We start from the raw sequence: 22,264 nt of genomic DNA, 5'->3' as shown, positions 1-22,264 counted from the left end.
TTATTTTTGGTTATCTGGCTCTGGCAGAGTTGATAATATGCAAATTCGCTCTGACGGATTTAGCATTGGTGCCAGGATAACTGACAATAGCTCCCTTAAATACAACAAAGCACAAGGAAGGACTAAGATGTGTTATTTGCTTCACAAGTCCTAAACATAAAACTTTTGTTAATATTTAAAGATTGTTAACATTTTTTAAATCCACAACTTTGTTTAACTTTTAGGTCTGTACTTTACTTATATCAGTAAATTCAACAATTTTACAACAAGATATACTGTATATAACACACAAGGAATTCCATAAATTTCAAATATTAAATGACATACATTTTGGAAGGCATTTACATTTTCAAAAACAATCTAGAAATGAACACCTAACCCATAGTTATTTAATATTTCCCTGCCTTTCTCTAGCAGATTTGTAAGAAAGTTTTGAAATCTCAGGGCTGCTAATTAAAGCCAACCGGCCTTTAAGAAACATGAGAATCACACATAAGATAGCACTAAGGTACCTGTACACACGTGCCTTGTCTAAACAGTTTTCTATCTTTGCTTTATTATTGTCAAGACTAAAAAAAAACAAAAAAAAACATACATTGTAAATATTTTTTTGTCTGGAAACTAAAAAATATAGATTTTTTTAGTTTCCTTTTGCATTTTTTTTTTTACATGTCAGGTGCAGATCATGGCCTCTTTTTATCTGTTGAGGCTGTCTGTTAAGACTTGGTTCACACTAGCGGACTTCAAAGTTGCGCGATTTTCAGTGCAACTTTGGAGTCCGACTTTGAAGTGACTTTGATAAGACTTTTACACTCTCTGGAATTGATGCTGTGTCAAAGTCAGATTAAAGTAGTGCAGGAACCTTTTCTGAAGTTGCAGCGACTTCAGTAGTGTCAATTGGAATGGCTCTCATAGAGATACTGTACAAGGCATTTCACATGTCCTGTGACTTTGGGTCTCACAAGTCAGATCCTAAGTCGCAGGAGTGTGAACAGAGCTATACAGCCTGTTAAAAATCATGTTGTTTACAGAACTCAGCTATGTGCAAATAATAAATATCAGATATAAAACAACAGTTTAAACACTTAAAAGCTAAAACAAAATTGATGCAAACCCAAAATAATTTACCATTAAGGCTGGGTTCACACTTATGAGAATTGGTTGCGGGTTTCTCCGCATCCAATTCGCATGACAGGAGTGTGACTGGCTCTCAATGGAGCCAGTTCACACATCTCCAGGGCAGCCGCGGTCCGCACTGGAAAAGGGTCCTGTGTGTCTTTGGCTGTTTCAGGTCTGAATTCATGCAAAAATTCGGACCTGATTTTCCCCCTGAAGTGGAGAACAGGGATGCACCAGACCCCCTGCTGCGAGCAGCGGCCGAAGCTAGTGTGAACCTGGCCTTAAGTAAACCTCTCTTTCACCTAATCTAAAACGATTCTAAAAAAAAGTGGCACCTAGAATTAAGCCTCACTAATTGCCTGTTATTGCCTCTCTAATTCAGAACAATCTCCACTCTGTCTCATCCAAAATGCTTTGGGGTATAAACTTCTGGCACCTGTGGCATTACCCATCTACATGTAACAGAAAGGCAATGTCACTGGACAGAGGGGCTAGGGAAAAATGGGATTGCCTCAATAAAAAAAAATGATGGCTTCCAGGAAAAAGTGCAAATAACTTCACGCAGGGCACAGGGGAAAGTTGTTTTAAGACAAGAGAGATGAGAGCAGGCGCCTTTTGATGCCTTCCATTAGCCAGCACATTTGGATTTAATCAAAGTGGAGGATGGGTTATATTTGGAAAAATCAACAAAAGTAGACCTAACCTGACATCAATAGTGATTATATGTGTTTACCACCTTAACAGTCAGAAAAAAAATTTTTTTATGTCTTATGGTCATGTTACGGACCGAACTGTAAGCTGATACAAAACTCTTCTGCCCCGTACACAAGATAGGATTTTCCAATGGAAAATGTTCCATGGGAGCTTGTTGTCGGAAATTCCGACCGTGTGTAGGCTCCATCGGACATTTTCCATCAGAATTTCCAACACAGAAAATTGGAGATCTGGATCTCCAATTTTCCGACAACAAAATCCGTTGTTGTAAATTCTGATCATGTACAAAATTCCGACGCACAAAGTTCCACGCATGCTCGGAATCAATCAGAAGAGCCGCACTGGCTACTGAACTTCTTTTTTCTCGGCTCGTCATACGTGTTGTATGTCACCGCGTTCTTGACGTTTGGAATTCCCGACAAGATTTTTATGACCGTGTGTAGGCAAGACAAGTTTGAGCCAACAGCCGTCAGAAAAAAAACATGGATTCATTGTTGGAAAATCCTATCGTGTGTACAGGGCATTCCACAACCTAATCTCCATAAAGATACCGCATACAAATGGGACTGAGCTTCATGCAAGAAATGGTGCTGCACTGCACCTGAATTCACAGCAGCATTGTCATCATCAGGCAGGCTGTACCCGCCTGCACTAAAGTGGGATGTTGTAGCAGACTTCACTATCAGCTTTTCCATTGATTATTCATTAGCCTGTAGCTTGCTAATTAGTAATTAGCACACCTCGCCCTGCTCACTACTTTCTTCATTGACAGCACTGCCTCTGCTGCTAATGCCTCCCAAATATGGGTTGCGGTGTCTGGAAGATTTTTTTGACTTAATGCATCATATAGTGATGGATTTGGAACCTATTTATTCTTTTGCAAGGAGTTTTTTTGATGTACTTTAATATCACCCCTTTAAAAATAACCTAAATCGTTCATGGTAAAAAAAAAAAAAAAAAATAAAGGGCAATGCTTACATGCTTTACCCATCTCATCTAATGTTTTATAGCTTATCTAAACTTACACCTGTACTTTTTATGCATTTAGTGAATATATCATCTCCACAAATTATGTGCTAAGCTACTTTCACCATTTACCTTTTTTAAGGCTAAATCAAATAAAAATAAGGATATTTTTCATGTTTGCGATACCTGCAAATACAAATAACACAGGCTAATCTTTAAAGAAAGGCCGCTGCTTTATCAAACTGTGTATTAACACATCAATGATTCTAATCTTAAAAATTAAAGTTAAAGCTTGTGCTTTAGCTTTACTGCAGGTAAATCTTGATACAGGTCACTGGTACAGTGCACAGTTCCCTAAATGCCCCAGGAATTCCTTAAAATATTAATGAAATCTTCATCACTCAAGATGCCAATACTCAGTCCTTCATAGTAATCTTCAAATTCACTGTAGGATACTTCCTGAGGATTAGTACATGCACTCTCTAGTGTTTCCAAAAATGCAGATTTGATTTCTTCCTCTGATGCAGAACCTAAAAAAAAAAAAAAAAAAAAAAGAAGAGAAATGAAAACTGGGACTTTCCTGTACAAGTTTAGAATTGTACATACAACATGATGTTACATAATGCAAATGGCAGTATTCCTTATCTCCAGATCTCAAGAGCCATAAATAGGCTTACAGGCATCCAAAACATATGCAAATCACTTCCAATTAAATGTAATTAGCAATGAGTTTATGCAAATTGGGTACACGCAGGGAAATGTTAAAAACCTGGTCTTTTTGGTACCCCAGAGATTTGGAGATAAAAACACATTGGTAGAGGGATTGACATGCTTGTTAGTGAACATTCACAGAGGTTTCTTGAAGGCACAATAGAGAAGTAATACCATATGTCTGAAGCACTGCTAACATACTACTGCTTTCCAACAATACAAAAACTAGCTGAAAAAGTAGAACAAAATTTTGTAGCGCCTGTGATTCAACTTAAAGGCTATGTAAACCAAACATTTCATATTCATGATTATAGGTGTGCACAGCCTATAGCATTAGGGTGTGCATTAGAGCTGCACGATTAATCGTTAAGAATCGAAATCGCAATCTTCAAAACAGCATGTCACGATCTTTCTAACAAGTGCAGAAAGTTCTCACAGCTGGAGAAAAAAAAATCCAGGCAGCCTGCCAAGTTTTATTACAAGTCGAAACAAAGTATCTTTTCGTTCTTTTATCAAAGGAAAGAACTCCAGCGTGTTGATGAGGGAAGTTTAACCATTTAAAGACCAAACCTTTTCTGACATTTGTTGCTTACAAGTAAAAATCATTATTTTCTGCTAGAAAATTACTTGGAGCACCCAAACATGATATTTTTTTTTTAGCAGAGACCCTAGAGAATAAAATGGTGCTTGCTGCAATATTTTATGTCACACCGTATTTGCGCAGCAGCTTTTCAAACGTAATTTTTTTTTAAAAAATACACTTTAATTAATTTAAAAAAACTAAACAGTAAAGCTAGCCCAATTTTTTTTGTTTAATGTGAAAGAAGATGTTACACCGCGAAAATCGTGAGAGAATCGTGATCTTTATTCTAAGCAAAAAAAAAAAAATCGTGATTCTCATTTTAGCCAGAATCGTGCAGCTCTAGTGTGCACCCCAAAGCTCAAACACACATACGCAGTAGAGCAGTGGATGGTGTCAGTAGAGCAGAGGATGGTATCAGTAGGGATGAGATTGGTGTCAATAGCTTTTTGTTTTTATTATTTTATTGTTATTTTTTACCATTTTATTTATCTTTTTAATTTTTTTTACAATTTGTTAGGAGCCCCATTAAGGAGCTTTGGTTTGCATTGCACAGGGTGATTAGGGTGTCCCCAGGCACACATGGCACACCCTGTTTGCACACCTATATTCCTGATATGTGCCTGCTGTACCATCTACTTGTATGAAAAAGTATCCTTTTCTCTTTGTATTGCTTCTTTTGTGTGAAATCCTTGATGTTCCTGCCAGTCCCTCTGCTTTCCTATTAGAAACTGACCGCACTAAGCAGAAGAACACACTGGTCGGTTCTCTAGCTGTGCTGGGAACTGAATCTGCTCTTCTCCAATCAGAAAAATAGAAACCTTGTGGTGATGCAACCCCTAAGTTTAGTGTCCACTAGGACAGGTGGAGTAGTTTATGCCAGGATATAAGCTGTAAATACCATAAACAAACAAGAAAAAACTAGGAAGTCTGGCACCAACTTGACTGATGAAAAAATGGTTTAAGCTTTATTCAATATCTATCAAGACATAAAAGCATTTTTTGATTATGACTAAACTTCTGGGGCAGAAATACATCAAATTCTTTTACACGATGGATACTTTTATGTCTTGATGGATATTGAATAAAACTTTAACCATTTTATCATGAGTCAAGTCGGTGCTGGATTTTCTAGTTTTCTTCATGCTCTTCTTCAATGATCAGACTTGTCCTGACACCCCCCCACACACACACAGCACAGCCAATCACTGGGAAGATCAGTGTCCTGCTGTTTCTCCTCCCCCAGCTCTTATGCAGCTGAGAACATCAGGAATGTGATCCCTTATAAAAAAGTAAAAAAAGGTATTTATAATGTTTTTTAGATTTATACACACGTTTTGCCTTTCATTTCTATTTCATTTCTATTTTAAATGTAATGTTTTAAGGTGATCATTTACAATCACTTTAACATTATTTCCAAGTGAAGAGCACAACACTGAATAACATACATACTCTGTACATTTTAATTTGCTAGGGGGTAAAACAACGAGCATGCATGTTCAATCCTAATTTTATTTCGCTGTATGCTGTACATTTACAGATCAACCTCACAGGCCTAATACCTTAAACATAATTTACTGTAGACATTACACATAGAAGGGAAGGGACATAGACATTGGACAATAGACATTAGAATGGAACAGGCAGAAACAAGTGGAAATAATTGAATTTTTGCTCTACTATTGATATAATGCTCATGTTTGTGGCTTTCAGTAATTCTCCACCTCCTAGAGAGAAATAGGCTTGAGATTTACACCATAAGGTTCTCTACATGGAGCATTATACTGGCCACAGACACAAGATTATAGTTTATTAGCACATCTACCATAGTAAAACAAATAAAACATATGTGTACATAGTAAATAGTGGCGCTATACCCAATTATAAATGCATACAATAATGACACCCAGTGACTGAAAGTGAAAAAAAGTCCAAGAAATATTAAAGTCCTCAAGTTAAGGTATTCAATAAAATAATCGTGAAAAAGTATTCTTGCTTGAGAGCTATCCACCACACCATGTGAAGATTGTGACACCGCTCCCCCATAGGTCAACTCACCAGAAATAATTGCCTCACATTCTCATGCTCGGCACATCAGGCATCAACCCATTAAGGGTTAAATAATAATTTGCACGGTCTCCAATCTTCAATGGTAATTCCCAGGCAAACCATAAGTGCAAAAACAAAAAAACTACAATAGTGCAATAATGTTTGACAAATATTTATTAAAATCAAAGTAAAAACCTCCAAATATTGCACTCACATTATGCACAGTATAACACCGCATGTAGTGCAGCATATCATACAGCGGCACTCTACTGGCATATCGTGGTCCCGGCGGACCCAGTGTATGGTAAGCAGTGTCTCATCCAACCGATGTCACCTCCGCCAGAATGTCACTTCCGGTACTACATATTGCGTCACCTGGTTGCTGTACAGCCACGTCCCAACATGTTTTGTCATTATGACTTCGTCTTGGCGCCCTGACACTAATGGAGGAGCAGTTTCACGATCTTCATGTGGTGTGGTGGGAAGCTCTCAAGCAAGAATAATTTTTCACAAATTATGTTAATACCTCCCGATGCTCTGCTCGTGACTCTGGATGTCGAGGCTCTTTATTCGAGCATCCCTCACGAGCAGGGCATTGGGACAGCACGTACCTTCCTTCGTGAACAAACTCACCACCGGTGGGACAATTGTGAGTTTATCCTGGACTTGCTACAATTCATTCTTACGCACAACTGTTTTATTTTTAAAGAGTCCCACTTCCTCCAGGTACAGGGCGTGGCTATGGGCACGTGTTGTGCACCTACCTACGCCAACCTGTACCTGGGGGGGTGGGAACGTACCATTTTCTTGGATGACAATCTATCACAGTTCACGAGCCAGGCCTTGTGCTGGCTACGTTTTATTGATGATATCTTTGTCATATGGTCGGGTACCATGGAAAGCTTGAATACCTCTATTGAGACTCTAAATTGTAACCCCTTCAACCTTAAACTCACAGTCTGCAGTGATAGATCTGAAATTACCTTTCTTGACCTGAAGATCTGTAAAGATAGCAATGAAGAGACAGCAGGCAATACCCTATTGCACGCTGAGAGTGCTCATCCACATACCCTCATTCGAAGCATACCGTATGCACAATATTTAAGGCTCCGTAGAAATTGCACCTTCACAGAGGAATTTAAACGGCAAGCCAACTTACTCCGTGACCGTTTAAGGGCAAGAGGTTACAGCAAATCCCTCCTCCGCCGCGCATATAATAAAGCGCTGCGCCAATCACGGAACTCTTTACTGTACCACAGTAAGATCTCTAAATCTAGCTCAACGGTAAGATATATTACTAAATATTCCCAACACCATGCCGAACTACGTGACATCTTAACAGCACACTGGTCGTTACTGCGTGATGATCCAATTTTGGCCAAATACGTTACTTCGACCCCGGCTATTACCTTCCGTAGATCTAGGTCCCTACGGGATAAACTTACATCTAGCCATTATCATAACAACTCCCCATCTCAAGGCCACCCAAATGGCATTAGTAGATGTGGGAGATGTACGTTCTGCCCCTGGATCCGCACAGGCACTTGCTTTAATTTACCCAACGGGGAAAGTTTTACCCCCACTTTTCACGCTGACTGCGAAACCCAGGGTGTAGTCTATCTAATGACTTGTAACTGCCGAGCCTTTTATGTTGGGAAAACCATCAGGCAATTTCATTCCCGCATTAAAGATCATGTTTATTATTCAGGATGGGGCAAGATGATTACCTCAGTGAGTAGACACTTGGATCTTTACCACAAATTCGACACCTCGGTGGTTTCTTTCATTGCTCTTGCAGTGATCCCAAAGAGCCCAGAGGTGGCGATTGGGACAAACAAATATTGAGACAAGAAACACTCTGGATAGAGCGTTTGGATGCCACTCGGGGCCCCGGGTATAAATGAGGCTCAATCCTATAAACCTTTTCTACTTGATTTTCTAGCAAAAATTGGTCCTCGTATAGCATAGTTTTTCTGGCCTATCTTCACAGCCCCCTTCATTAACCCTCATAGGCTTATCTTCTCCTGTCTCCATGGATTTGCCCCTCTGCATGGTCCGTTTTAATCTATCTATCTATATATATATATATAAAAATTATACAAATATATCTAGTTAATGTGTACATCAGAGTCGGGCCTTCAGCCCTTAACTGTGACCATTATTTTGATGAAGAAAATTGACGTTTAAATTCATATAATTGCTATTTGTTAACTATTTTTACTATCATTGACTGTTTTTCCCTGCTGGTCTATCCATTGTGTATCGGACGGGCGCCATCTGGTGGCAGGTTCCTTGGTTACCATGTGGCCGCCCAGCGTCAAACCACCTCACCCCCTTGGTGCTGTGACGCATACATTAGCCGGTGTGGATGTATTCCCTCCCCATGCTGACTGGTGTCGACCCTTGTTGTGCGCGCCACATTTCCTGGTGGGCGCGCCGCCAGTGTATCCGGGCCAGGCGGCGCGCATGCGCACTGTGAGATTTCGGCCGGTCCGGATGACGTCACGTCGGCCTCACCGACTGGTTGACTACGGACGGGACGCACACACAAATAGGACGGCGTCCTATTATTGTGTGTAACCCGCTCCCACAGACGGAGGGCACCACACGCTGGGACCTCTATCCTGACAGGATCTAGGTATTCTCATTTTATTTAGGCAATGGCCCTATTGGGCCTAATACCCCAGATATGCTTTAGACTTACTTTCTTATCACTGCTTCTCCTCTTTTCCTTACTTTTTTTGTATTTTAGGCCTATGCAGTTGTAACTAGGATTATCTCCCTTGATACTATGGCTCCTATACCTGCACATTAGCTTGTGACTGTTGAGCCCTCTATTTATACTCATATCTACCCATATGAGCTCGGTGTGGATCACACCCTTCTATTTTATTTGTTGGTGAGTTTTACCATACTTTTACAATTGGTGGCTTATTTATTATTTATTGAATATGCTTTAAGAGCATATTAAATAAGGGCATTAGCCAATGTATCCCATTGGGTAATAAATTTAAAAGAGCGAACAAAAATCCTGGATGGCTTAACTCCAATGTAAAAATGCATATAAAAGCAAAGGAGAAGGCCTTCAAAAAATACAAGGTTGAGGGATCATCCTCAGCATTCAGACTTTATAAAGAATGCAATAAGAAATGTAAGGGTGCAATTAGGACGGCTAAGATAGAACATGAAAGACACATAGCGGAGGAGAGCAAAAAAAATCCCAAGAAATTCTTTAAGTATGTAAACAGTAAAAAAGGGAGGACAGACCATATTGGCCCCATAAAGAATGAGGAAGGACATCTGGTTACAAAGGATGGGGAGATGGCAAAGGTATTGAATTTATTCTTCTCCTCAGTCTTCACGAGTGAATCGGGGGGCTTCAGTAACCAAAACTGCAGTGTTTATCCTCATGACACAACACAGGAAGCACCTCCATGGTTAACAGAGGACGGAATTAAAATTAGACTTGAGAAACTTAACATTAATAAATCACCGGGACCAGATGGCTTGCATCCGAGGGTACTTAGGGAACTCAGTCAGGTGATTGCCAGACCGTTGTTCCTAATTTTTACAGACAGTCTATTGACTGGAATGGTACCAGCTGATTGGAAAAAAGCCAATGTAGCACCAATATTTAAAAAGGGCCCAAAATACATCCCTGGGAATTACAGACCAGTTAGCCTAACATCAATAGTATGTAAAATCTTGGAGGGGATGATAAGGGACTATATACAAGATTTTAGTAATAAGAACGATATCATTAGCAGTAATCAGCATGGATTCATGAAGAATCGTTCTTGCCAAACCAATCTATTAACCTTCTATGAGGAGGTGAGTTGCCATCTAGATAAAGGAAGGCCCGTAGACGTGGTGTATCTGGATTTTGCAAAAGCATTTGACACAGTTCCCCATAAACGTTTACTGTACAAAATAGGGTCCATTGGCATGGACCATAGGGTGAGTACCTGGATCGAAAACTGGCTACAAGGGTGTGTTCAGAGGGTGGTGATAAATAGGGAGTACTCAGAATGGTCAGGGGTGGGTAGTGGGGTTCCCCAGGTTCTGTGCTGGGACCAATCCTATTTAATTTGTTTATAAACGATCTGGAGGATGGGATAAACAGTTCAATCTCTGTATTTGCAGACGATACTAAGCTAAGCAGGGCAATAACTTCTCCGCAGGATGTGGAAACCTTGCAAAAAGACCTGAACAAATTAATGGGGTGGGCGACTACATGGCAAATGAGGTTCAATGTAGAAAAATGTAAAATAATGCATTTGGGTGGCAAAAATATGAATGCAATCTATACACTGGGGGGAGAACCTCTGGGGGAATCTAGGATGGAAAAGGACCTGGGGGTCCTAGTAGATGATAGGCTCAGCAATGGCATGCAATGCCAAGCTGCTGCTAATAAGGCAAACAGAATATTGGCATGTATTAAAAGGGGGTTCAACTCCAGAGATAAAACGATAATTCTCCCGCTCTACAAGACTCTGGTCCGGCCGCACCTGGAGTATGCTGTCCAGTTCTGGGCACCAGTCCTCAGGAAGGATGTACTGGAAATGGAGCGAGTACAAAGAAGGGCAACAAAGCTAATAAAGGGTCTGGAGGATCTTAGTTATGAGGAAAGGTTGCGAGCGTTGAACTTATTCTCTCTGGAGAAGAGACGCTTGAGAGGGGATATGATTTCAATTTACAAATACTGTACTGGTGACCCCACAATAGGGATAAAACTTTTTCGCAGAAGAGAGTTTAATAAGACTCGGGGCCACTCATTACAATTAGAAGAAAAGAGGTTTAACCTTAAACTACGTAGAGGGTTCTTTACTGTAAGAGCGGTAAGGATGTGGAATTCCCTTCCACAGGCGGTGGTCTCAGCGGGGAGCATTGATAGCTTCAAGAAACTATTAGATAATCACCTGAATGACCGCAACATACAGGGATATGTAAGGTAATACTGACACATAATCACACACATAGGTTGGACTTGATGGACGTGTGTCTTTTTTCAACCTCACCTACTATGTAACTATTATGTAACTAGGAAACGGGTTTCATATTTTCCTTCATGATATTTTACCAATCCCAATGCAACCATACGTGTGGTGCTAAATTGTACCGTTTGCTCCTTCTACTTCGACGGGCCATTTCATTATAGGTTATATAATCACTTACATATCTACCTTGTAAGTATCTAGTGTATCCCCTCTTCTCCCATTCTTTTGCCTTCCTTTCCTTTCCTTTCCTAAAACAGTGAATGAAAACCTAATCATCCCTTGCAGGGCAAAAAAAGTGCATATTGAAGTGACACTGTGTAATTCAAAACAGCACTTAAATACAGTGAGTATTAATATCCGAAAATAAAGAAAACAATAAAAAAGTAAAAAAATCTGAGGAACCATACGCATATGGTAAATCAACCACTCAAGTCCATAATGAGTGGTCAAGTGTGGCCAAGTGGGAGGAGGATGTCGTCTATGCCATGGATAACCCACACCTTTTGTTGTGGGCCCGGTACATAGACGACATCCTCCTCCTATGGACTGGCAGTCTAGATGGTTTAGCTGACTTTATCGCGACCCTCAATGACAACGATAGGAATATTGTTTTGTCATTTGAGGCAAGTACAACTTCAGTCCATTTCTTAGATTTGGTTATTGAAAGAAAGGAATGCCAATTTGTATTCAGTACCTACTTTAAATCTACCGATCGGAACGGGTACATACCGACCGACAGTTGCCATCACGCGTCTTGGATCAGGTCAGTCCCTAAAAGTCAGTTCCTACGACTACGTAGGAACTGTACTGACCTTAACACCTTTAAGATCCAGGCAGCGTCTTTAAAAGATAGATTCCTAGAGAAGGGATAACTCTTTCGATTTGGATATTGACAATGCCTGTTTGACTGACCGTCAATTACTATTGGAAGATAGACCTCGACAATTAAAGGAGGATTTTAAATGGTCTTTTCTGACGTCATTCTCTATTCAACACAAGCATGTCAAAAGAATTTTTGAACACCATTGGGATGTCCTTAAAACGGATAAGGTTTTGGGCCCTCTGTTGCCCAGAACCCCCAAGGTTGTTTTCAAGGGTGTCCCATCCCTCCGAAACAAATTGGCACCTAATGTCATTAATCCCCTTAGTAAACTTTCTTTTTTCCATGATTGGATTGGCTTCTACTGCTGCAAAAAATGTTTGGTTTGCCAGTTTAACACCTGCGGTAGGAGGGCCAGTCATAGTTTCTCCTCTACTGTGACTGGTCGTTCCTATCAGATCAAACAGTTTTGCACCTGTGTAGTCTATCTTCTGACTTGCCCATGTGGTAAGCAGTATGTGGGGCGGACCATCAGATCTTTTACAACACGAGTTTCTGAACACATTAATCTCATTAAAGCAGGTAGTACTAAACACACCGTGCCTCGACACTACAGGGAATTCCATGACCGAAACCCTGCGGGCACCCAATTTCTCATTATCGATAAGTATATTGCCCCCTGGCGGGGGGGGGGTCAACCCTTAGGGGTGTCTCCCGTATGGAGACTTATTGGATTTATGAATTAGGGTCCCACTTTCCGCAAGGTATCAATGTAGAGTGGGACATCAATTCTTTTATTAACCAAGCTTAGGTATACAGTTTATGGTCTCTCTTTTACAGTTTTTCTATTTTTATTTTATTTTAATTATTATCAAGTATTGTTGCTAATATCATTTTAGACTAATATATTTTGCATATTATTAAGTAAGATAGTAGTATTAATATCACCTCAGGATATGCATACTTTGTATATTATCACTGTATGAAGGATGCCCTTTTTTTGATGAGGTCTTGTCTATTTTTTTCATTTTTTCTTATTATGTATAATGGTATGTGATGCCCCTCATTGGTAGTGTCATTATAGTTTTCATTTTAACTTTTAATTTTTAATTAATATACAGTTACGATTGATGCCCTTGCTTGACCTTAATTAGGTCTATTTGTAGATTCCATGATGTTTTGACATCATGGCATATTTAAGTATTACTTTTTGTTTAGATCCACTTTTGCTGACACTTCACAACTGCTGCCAGATTGACCTGCTATTGTGGCTGCGTTCTGGTCCTCTCCAACCTATCAGCGCCTCGTTTCCTATACCAGACGAGATGCGGCTGCTAGTTTGATAGAGAGGCTTGGTCCGACTAGTGGAGCGCACTGACGCCGCACTGGAAGTGCGGAAGATGACGTAATCGCGCACGCACGGATCCCGAGGCCAAGCCAGATAGGCGGTGCGCGACGGCGCTTATACACGCCCACAGCCAACGAGTTCTGGCTGTATTGATACAGAGGCTTGGGTTGCGTTCGGATTACTTCCGAACCAGCAGACCAAGCCGTTATTATTACATATCCCGTACTCTCTTATATGTGAGTTATAATTGCACAATAACAGTCTACTATTGCCCCCTTCACACCTGGCCTGTGGAAGTCTAACATTTGATTAATATTTTTATTAACCAGAAGTGACATCAAACGTCAAACTTCCGGTATTGTGACACTCCCAGTGGGGGTCATTATATGTTTATAAAGCGGTGATGTGGAGGGGTTCCACACCCCAGATGATGGCTTTGTAGCTGAAACATGTCGGGTGGACCCCTCACGATTACCGCTATTTGATTTTTTTTTTTTGTTTTCAGAAAGTTTTTTTATTTTGTTTTTAAGAATAACAGAGAAAGGGTTACAAATCCAAGACAATCAGTGGAATGAATACAAAGAGTGTAGGGATACAGATTATATGAAAAGACAAAGTACAAATATATACTGTTGAGTTATACACATCTGTTAAAGCTATCGACCTATTCTGAAAGTCTGAGATTTAGCTAAATAGATGAAACATATCAAGAGACCAAATCCAAAAAAATAAAAAAGCCCGAAGCGGGAAGATAAAACTTACAAAATCAAAATGAAAAGAAAAGAAAACCATAAATCTGTCAGGTTTGGAGCCTAAATAAGAACCACGGGTTCCAGATGGCATCATGATGAGGGATAGTGTCATGTAGGGTGTGGTAGATTTTATCTGCCAACATCATGTGGTCTATTCTTGCAATAACTTGAGAATATGGTACTGAGGCCAATTTCCAATGCAGAGCAACCACCCAATGAAAAGCTATACAGATAGAGTGGATCAGTTTAACCAAAGGTTTAGGGGTGTCTGAAGGGGATTGAAATAATAGACAGTGTTGGTATGAGATATTAAGAGGTTTGCCCGCTAATTTGTCTATTACTTTCAGGATCTCATTCCAAGTTGGACGTAGTTTCTCGCAGTCCCAAAATATGTGGAGAAATGAGCCTTGTTGCATGCATCCCCTAAAACAGAGAGGGGATGATTGTGGGTAGATCTTGTGAATACGCATTGGGGTGTAGTACCAGCGTGTTATTAGCTTAATAGCAGTTTCACAAACCATGATGGATTTAGTGCATTTGCGTAAGTTCTGCCAGCCCTTCACCCAGTCAATGTCATCGACCTCAGAGTCTAATTCCGTTTCCCATTGGGATCTATATTTTAGGGTTGTGACCTCTGAGTTAGCTTCCAGATTGATATAGACTAGTGAAATCAGACCTTTTTGGCGGGGTGAGTCGTGGCATATGTCCTCATAAAGAGTGGTGGAGGTTGCAGCAGGGCCAGTGTAGTGCTTTTGGAAGAAGTGACATATTTGTAAAAAGTGATAGAATTCAGTGTTTGGGATCTGGTACGTGGATTGCAACTGAGAAAAGGAGATAAATTTTGAGTTTATAAAAAATTTATCTAACGTAGTTAGTTTTAGGTCAATCCAGAGTTGAAAAGAGGAGGGTCTGTCAAAGGCTAATGGGAATCTAGAATCTCCTAGAAATTAGGCACCCAGAGGAACAGCTGAAATGAGATTGTATGTTTTTTTATATGTGTCCCAAAGTTGAAGGCCGGCTTGCGTGATCAAATTTTTAGTGCCTACTTCTGATCTATTCTGATTGTTTGACCACATAAGGCCAGGGAGATATAGAGGGGCAATGGATTCGCTTTCAAACTGCACCCAAGGGACTCTGGAGTTATGAATATTCCATTGCGCTTGTTGGGTGTATCTACTGGCTAAGTAGTAAAGCCATATTTGAGGAACCCCTAGACCTCCCCTTTTGGAAGAACGGTACAGGACTTCTTTGGCAAAGCGTGGGGGTTTGTCCTTCCATATGAATCTATTAAGCAACACCTGAATAGTGTGGAGGTATGTTTTAGATATTTTAAGAGGCAGGGATCTAAAAAGGTAGAGAAGCTTAGGAAGAATAGTCATCTTGAGAGCAGTGATTCTGCCCAGGAATGAAATGTGGAGGTGTGACCATAGTTTGAGGATACCTTTTAATTTAGAAACCATAGGTGGGAAATTTACTTCAAAGAGTCTGCAGTAATCCTTAGTCAGGTTAATTCCCAAATATTGAAGGTGAGAATCTGCCCAAATAAAGGGATAGACTGACTGAAGATGATGCAGTTCTCCAGGAGAGTAGCCTATAGGGAGGGCGCTCGATTTAGCCATGTTAATAGATAGACCTGAGATCTCTGCAAACTTTGAAAGTGTCTGAAATAAGTTCGGCAGAGAGACCAGAGGGTTGGTGAGAAACATTAGAACGTCATCAGCATACATTCCAAATTTGTATGTCGAATGGCCCTTCACATAACCCGAAATATCAGGATCTTGGAGTATAGCTATGGCTAAAGGTTCGAGAGCTAACGCAAAAATTAAAGGTGACAACGGGCACCCTTGTCTCGTACCCTTGCCTAGGTCAAAAAACCTAGAGTTACAGCCAGGGAGCCTAATCCGGGTTTTCGGGTTACGATAAAGGGCCAAGAAAGCTTGTAGGAAAGCTCCCTGGAATCCCATCCTTTGTAAAAGTGTGGTGATGTATGTCCATGAGACGCTGTCAAATGCCTTCTGTATGTCCAGGCTAAGCATGAGGAGTTTACGTGAAAAAAGGTTGGCATCTTGTATTATGTTTGTCGCCAGACGAATATTATCGGTGATAAGTCTATGGGGTATAAATCCCGACTGAAAAGGGGAAATCAAAGAGGGGATAACCCCCGCTAGTCTGTCTGCCATGATCCTGCTAAATATTTTTAAATCATTATTAATGACCGAGATAGGTCGGTAGTTTTGGGGTAGGGTGTGGTTTTTGTGAGGTTTTGGTATCAGGGACATATTGGCTAGTAACATCTCTTCAGGGAAACTACCCCCCTGTAGGACACAATTAAATACATGAACCAACCTAGTGGTGAGGAGGGATGAGAATTTTTTATAGTATATAGAGGAAAATCCGTCGGGGCCTGGGGCTGAGCCTGATTTTAAGGATTTGATTACATTCAAAACCTCTGCTGATGTGATGGGGATGTTCAGTTTATCAAGTTGTGTGGGTGTAAGATGTGGTAGAGCAATGTTCTGAAACCAGGCCTCATCTGCTGGTGAGGGTTTTAATTGGGAAGGGGCCAGCAGAGAGGAGTAAAATTGTTCAAAGATATGAAGGACCTCTAGGGGATGGGAAGTGAGATGTCCTAAAGGGGGTCATTAATCTATATATGTGGGGTGGGCGAGATGAGTGATTTAACTTTCTGGCGAAGAGGGTAGAGGCAGAGCTCTCATGAAGAAGAAATTTGGCTTTAGACCAACGCAGAGCTTTTTCCACCCTCTTCGACAAGATGCCATCCAACTCTAATCTCTTTTGATCAATCAGCTGTCTGGTGGAATCTAAGTGTAGGAGATTGGTATTTTTATAAAGATTATCTAGGTCTTTAGTAAGGGTTAAGATGTTTTGTTTGTCAATTTTATTCTGGGCTGAGGCTAGACTAATTAATTTGCCCCTAAGGACTGCTTTATGCGCCGACCAAACCACGGCGGGGGGAGTTTCTGGGATGGCATTGAGATTAAAATATTCTTCAATGGCTTGTGCGACTTCTGTCTCCACCACTGCATCTGAGAGGAGGGCCTCATTTAGTCGCCAAGAGTAAGAGGTAGGTGCAAGCCTAATGTAAGTAGTGGTGAAGGTAGTGGCATGATGGTCAGACCAGGTGCAGGGGTGGATGCTAGCCTCTGTGGTGTTAGCAAGAATAATTGGGGTAGTGTATATATAATCCAATCGTGCATAACTTTTATGAGGATGGGAGTAGAATGTGTATTCTCTAGTACCAATATTGAGGGCTCTCCAGGAATCTACTAGCTGATGTTCCAGTAGTCCACTGGAGAGAGAGCGGGGAAATGATTTGGCGGATGGGGACAACATGGATCTATCAAGGTTAGGGTTGGCAACCATATTGAAGTCCCCTCCAATAATCATGTGTGGTGAATGGAAATGAGAAAGGCGGTCAAAGAAGGAGTGAAAAAAAGAGGCAGGGGAGTCATTTGGAGCATAAATACTGGCAATAGTAAGTTCTCTGTTATGAATCTGGCCTTTGATTATTACATATCTACTGTCTTTGTCTTTAAATACCTGTTTGACTTCCATTGGGAAAGATCTGTGCAAGAGTATGGCGGCTCCCCTACTTTTTGTCTGGTGTAGAGAGCAAAAAGTCTGAGGAAAGCTTCTGTGGAGGAATTTAGGGTGTGAGGAATGTGCAAAGTGTGTCTCCTGTAAAAGGAGAATTTGTGCTCCCAGCTGTTTATAAAAGGCAAAAGCCTTCTTCCTTTTAGGTGGGGAGTTAAATCCCTTAACATTGTGTGATACACATTTAATTACCATGGTAAATGTTTTTATACACTATGGTCTGGGGATAAATAGGAGCCAAATGTGTTCTAAGACAGGTATCTATCGTTTCAGGGGTCAAGCGGAGGGCCGACATACTCGAGCACTGGAGGGTAGTAGAGTGTGACATACAAATATGTAAGCCATAAAGGCCTAGTAAGGCATGTACCCTGCAAAATATTTCTGCAATAAAGAGTCGATGCAAACATAGACTACTGGTGGACCAAAACCTGTGGCTAAAAAAGAGAAACAAAAAAATAAAAGGAGAAAAAGATAAGGAAAAAAAACATAGGTCTGATAGTGACACAAATGTCTTCATAACTAGAAACCGGATCAGGTAATTGTAATAAACCTGATAAGAAAAATACCAACTCCCGAGACTGCGAGGTCTCGAACCCAGCCTGGAAAATGTTCTGAACTTTGTAGATCAAGTGGATATAAACCCAAAAAAATAAAAAAAAATAAAAAGAGAACAGGCCTGCAGTAATGACTCAAACCAAAAATAAAAAAAAGGTCAGAATCTGCAGGCTTCTGCTGGGTGGGGTGTGCATGTTGCAGCTCCAAGGGACCGACGTCCGGGTCATTGTAATCTGGTGCGGGGTGCAAGTTGCTGGGGTATCTTGTAGTTGTCGGCTACGCTGAGACGATCAAGGAAAGGGATCTTCCAATCTATCTCCGATGTCGTATCTGATCCTCCGTCTGTCTCTCCTGGTTGGGGGGGTCTGCCAGATGGGTGAAGGTCTAGGCGTAGAAGGGGGCCGGCGAATGACATCTGGATCTAAAAGGCCCAATTTGACCAGAACCTCTTGGCCTTCCAGGAGTGATGTGGCAGAGTAAGTAGTGCCATTGTGGGGAATTACAAGCTTGAAAGGGAAGCCCCACCTGTAGCGGATGCGTGCAGCTTGAAGGGCAGATGTAACCTCTTTCAGGCCACGTCTCCTGTCCAAGGTGGCGGGAGAAATATCGGGATATATTTGGATGGTACGATCGTCCAGAGTGATGCGTTGTTGATTGCGAGCAGCTCTGAGAATCTCCTCTTTAATTAAAAAGTCCTTCATGCAGAGAACAATATCCCTGGGGGGCTTGTCATCTGGAGGTTTGGGTCTGAGGGCTCTGTGAATACGATCACAGGTAAAAGCTCCGGCATCGGTGTCCGGGAGCAGAGATTTGAATAGGCGAATTATTGTGGGGATGAGATCCGTAACAGATTCCGGTATACCTCTTATGCGCAGATTGTTGCGTCTATTGCGGTTATCGAGGTCCTCGATTTGGGATTGCATTTGGGAAAAGGCCGTGGCTAGGGATTCGTGTTCTCTGGATAGGTCACTGTATGCAAGTGCCAGCTCGTCGTGCTTAGTTTCCAGTCTTTCTGTCCTGGAGTCTAAGGCTGCAATCTCCTGGGAGAGTGTGTGAGAAGTTTTGTGCAGCTCCGTCTGGAACTTTGTAGCTAGCCTTGCGTACATGGCCTCCAGGCTGCTTTCTAGATCTAACTTGGTAAGAGAGGCTGTGTACTCACGGCCAGGGTCCAGGGGAGGTGTCCGGTCTGTGGGATATCCTGGTGATGAGGCAGGAGACGGAGGTTTGCTTCTCCCCGCGGCGCCATTTTGAGACATGCCGCCAAGATCACGGGCGCGGAGGAGATAGTGGGTTAGGGTGTGCTGCGCCGATCCTCTGGGTTTTCTCCTTCTCCCAGGCATGCACCAAGTATAAGGGGCTCGAGGGGTGATTAGATCGCTGAGAATAAAGCTGATATTGGCCCTGCTATAGCCGTTATCTTCCCGGGCTGGACGGAGCTACAGTCTCAGACGTCCATCTCGCTCAGAGTCGCGCATGCGCCCCCCTATTTGATTTTTTTTGAGCTGTCTTTGATCTCCTATCATGTGAGTTTACCCCTTATTATTTTAATAAATTGGTGTCTTTAAACGTTATCACGCTATGTGAGTTTTATTCCTCGCATGGTATTTGAATTTTTCGTTTGGCCTGTTGGATCGTTCGGGGATGTTGAAAGCTGTGGTGACACCCCCCCTCCCATTGTAAGCTGAGGATATCTGATGATTCATCTTGCCAGACCGGGTGGTCAATAAGCTTCGTGGACTTGTAAGACGTAGGTCTTTTCAAGTCACCTAACTCTGGTAAGCCTCTTTGATGCTCCGGTGATGGTCTTGCCACCTACCTAGACCCTCTGTCCATCTTTGGTTCCTTATCTATCTACTCATCTGCCAGATGTGATTAATTCCATCTACGAGGATATTTGGGAGTCTTATTTCCACCATTTTCAACGCACAATCCCCATAGACTTTTTGGTGGTGGTTTTCTTTTTCACAAGTTACCATTAATATATTTGTTGGATTTTTATGGATTTGAGTGGTTGATTTACCATATGCGCATGGTTCCTCAGATTTTTTTACTTTTTTATTGTTTTCTTTATTTTCGGATATTAATACTCACTGTATTTAAGTGCTGTTTTGAATTACACGGTGTCACTTCAATATGCACTTTTTTTGCCCTGCAAGGGATGATCAGGTTTTCATTCACTGTTTTATAAAAATGTTGACATACTTATGCATATAGCGCTACACTATTATTTTTTTAACCCTTACCTGTGTCTAGAGGTGTGTTAGCTGCTAATTGTACTATATATTTTCTAGTATTTTTTGGCGCAACTCTGTACTTATCTCCCCATTGATTCTTCCTTTCCTTTCCGCCCCCCTCTTTCCCCTTCCCCTCCCCCCCTTTCTACCTTTTCCCTTCCCCTCTCTCTCTTTTTTTTTTTCCTTCCCGTTTTCCTTTCCTCTCCTCTCCTACCCCTTGGTTGCCTTTTCTCATCTATAATCTTTTGATTTTATGGTCCGCATATTGAATTATAAATTTTCCTATCTTGACACATCTTTTAGCTACAAACGACAGTACAATGTTGTGTACGCCCCCATGGTGACCTCTCACTGCCCCTCCCTTTTGGTGTCCCTTTATCACTTTGGTCTTGCCACGGATGATCCTTTTGAATCATGGTATTTTGTTTTTTTTTTGTATATCGTATTTATGGTATTATACACTAATTACATGCTATGTATTTTGATAGCCACAACACATTTTCTGCTCCTGAAGAAGCCTAAAGACACACGAAACTTGTTGAGCACTGAGCATCCGTATGATATGAACTAATCGTTCACTGATCTGCTATCCAACCATCTTCTCGGACCTGTTGCTACTCTGGATGACTATCCTCATGTCCGAGTTATCATACAATTAAATGGTTTTGTATAGCAATCGTTCCACTAAATATCTCGTGACATATATGTGATTTGTGGTTTTTAACCGATGTCCTATGTATATGTGTTTTTCAATAAATTATTTTTGTTATATATATTTGTTGTTACTGTGCCTGCAAAGTCCAAAGTCCCCCTTTTGGTTCTTTATTTGATCACGAATTATGTTATTGAACATCTTATGTTCTGTTAACTTGAGGACTTTAATATTTCTTGGACTTTTTTTCACTTTCAGTCACTGGGTGATATTAATTTATGTGTGTATGGCACATGCTAATTGGGTAAAGTGCCACTATTTACTGTGTACATATATGTTTTATTTGTTTTACTACACTAGATGTGCTAATATTCAATTTTATTTAAAATGGCAGCTTTATTGAGTTTTTTTCTTGCACATACCTAGGCACAGTGGTGGGATCAACAGTTAAGGTGGGTTTTAAGTTTAGATCCTGAGTTTTATATTACAAGATTATAGTTGCCCAATCTGGCTGTTTTCCGCCACAATATCTTGTCAATGGTGCATCAGACACCCACTGACCAACAATTCTCAGGGAGAAAACCTTAACACCTAAATGCTATTGTCTTCTCTGTGATAGGCAGCACTGGGCACATCTGCCACTGCCTTGGTCCCTTACTTCCCTGACATGTCCACTTAGCTGAGCCAAGTGTAAAGGCTTATGATGCTCTGTGTCAAACAGTTTAGTGTACATGAGTGTAGAGTTTATGTCTGCATGTATGAGAGCTCTCTAATGTCTATACCACATTAAGGGGCATTAGTCCTGTCCCTATAGTAAGGAAAAGTTAAGGGGCAACCTCTTTCTTCTACAAAATGTCTGACTGCCTAATTTCCACTTGCATGAAAGAAATGCATTCATATGAGATAATAGGAATCTTCATCTATCTGTTGTCATTGGTTTTTGCAGGGTTAGACAATGTCCAATCGCCACTGTGACCGAACAAACTCTCTGTTGACTGGCTTGGTGGCAACAGACTGCACTCCCATCCCTCCTGCTTACCTGCCTGTACACACCACTCTGGGGCTTATGAGAAGAGCTCACCCATGTGCCTGACATTCCTGACTCCCTCCCTACCACCTTTGACCTGGCCCTTTCCCATCACAAGCTGCTGC

General features: G+C 41.2%; 1 protein-coding gene across 2 annotated transcripts in view; it reads right to left on the bottom strand.

Moving 5' to 3' along the window:
* Positions 1-208: 208 nt before the first annotated feature.
* Positions 209-22,264, bottom strand: part of CAPS2 (calcyphosine 2) — a 204,822-nt gene continuing 182,766 nt past the window's right edge. For both annotated transcript variants that reach the window (XM_073620021.1, XM_073620023.1), the window contains one exon: positions 209-3,329. In XM_073620021.1, coding sequence (XP_073476122.1) covers positions 3,154-3,329 — 176 coding nt within the window. In that variant the 3' untranslated portion in view covers positions 209-3,153. The remainder of the gene's footprint in view (positions 3,330-22,264) is intronic.

The sequence above is a fragment of the Aquarana catesbeiana genome, linkage group LG03, assembly GCF_042186555.1.
Source record: "Aquarana catesbeiana isolate 2022-GZ linkage group LG03, ASM4218655v1, whole genome shotgun sequence".
Lineage (NCBI taxonomy): Eukaryota > Metazoa > Chordata > Amphibia > Anura > Ranidae > Aquarana > Aquarana catesbeiana.
The sequence above is the reverse complement of the archived record's forward strand: the minus strand, read 5'-3'. Positions and strand labels throughout refer to the sequence as shown.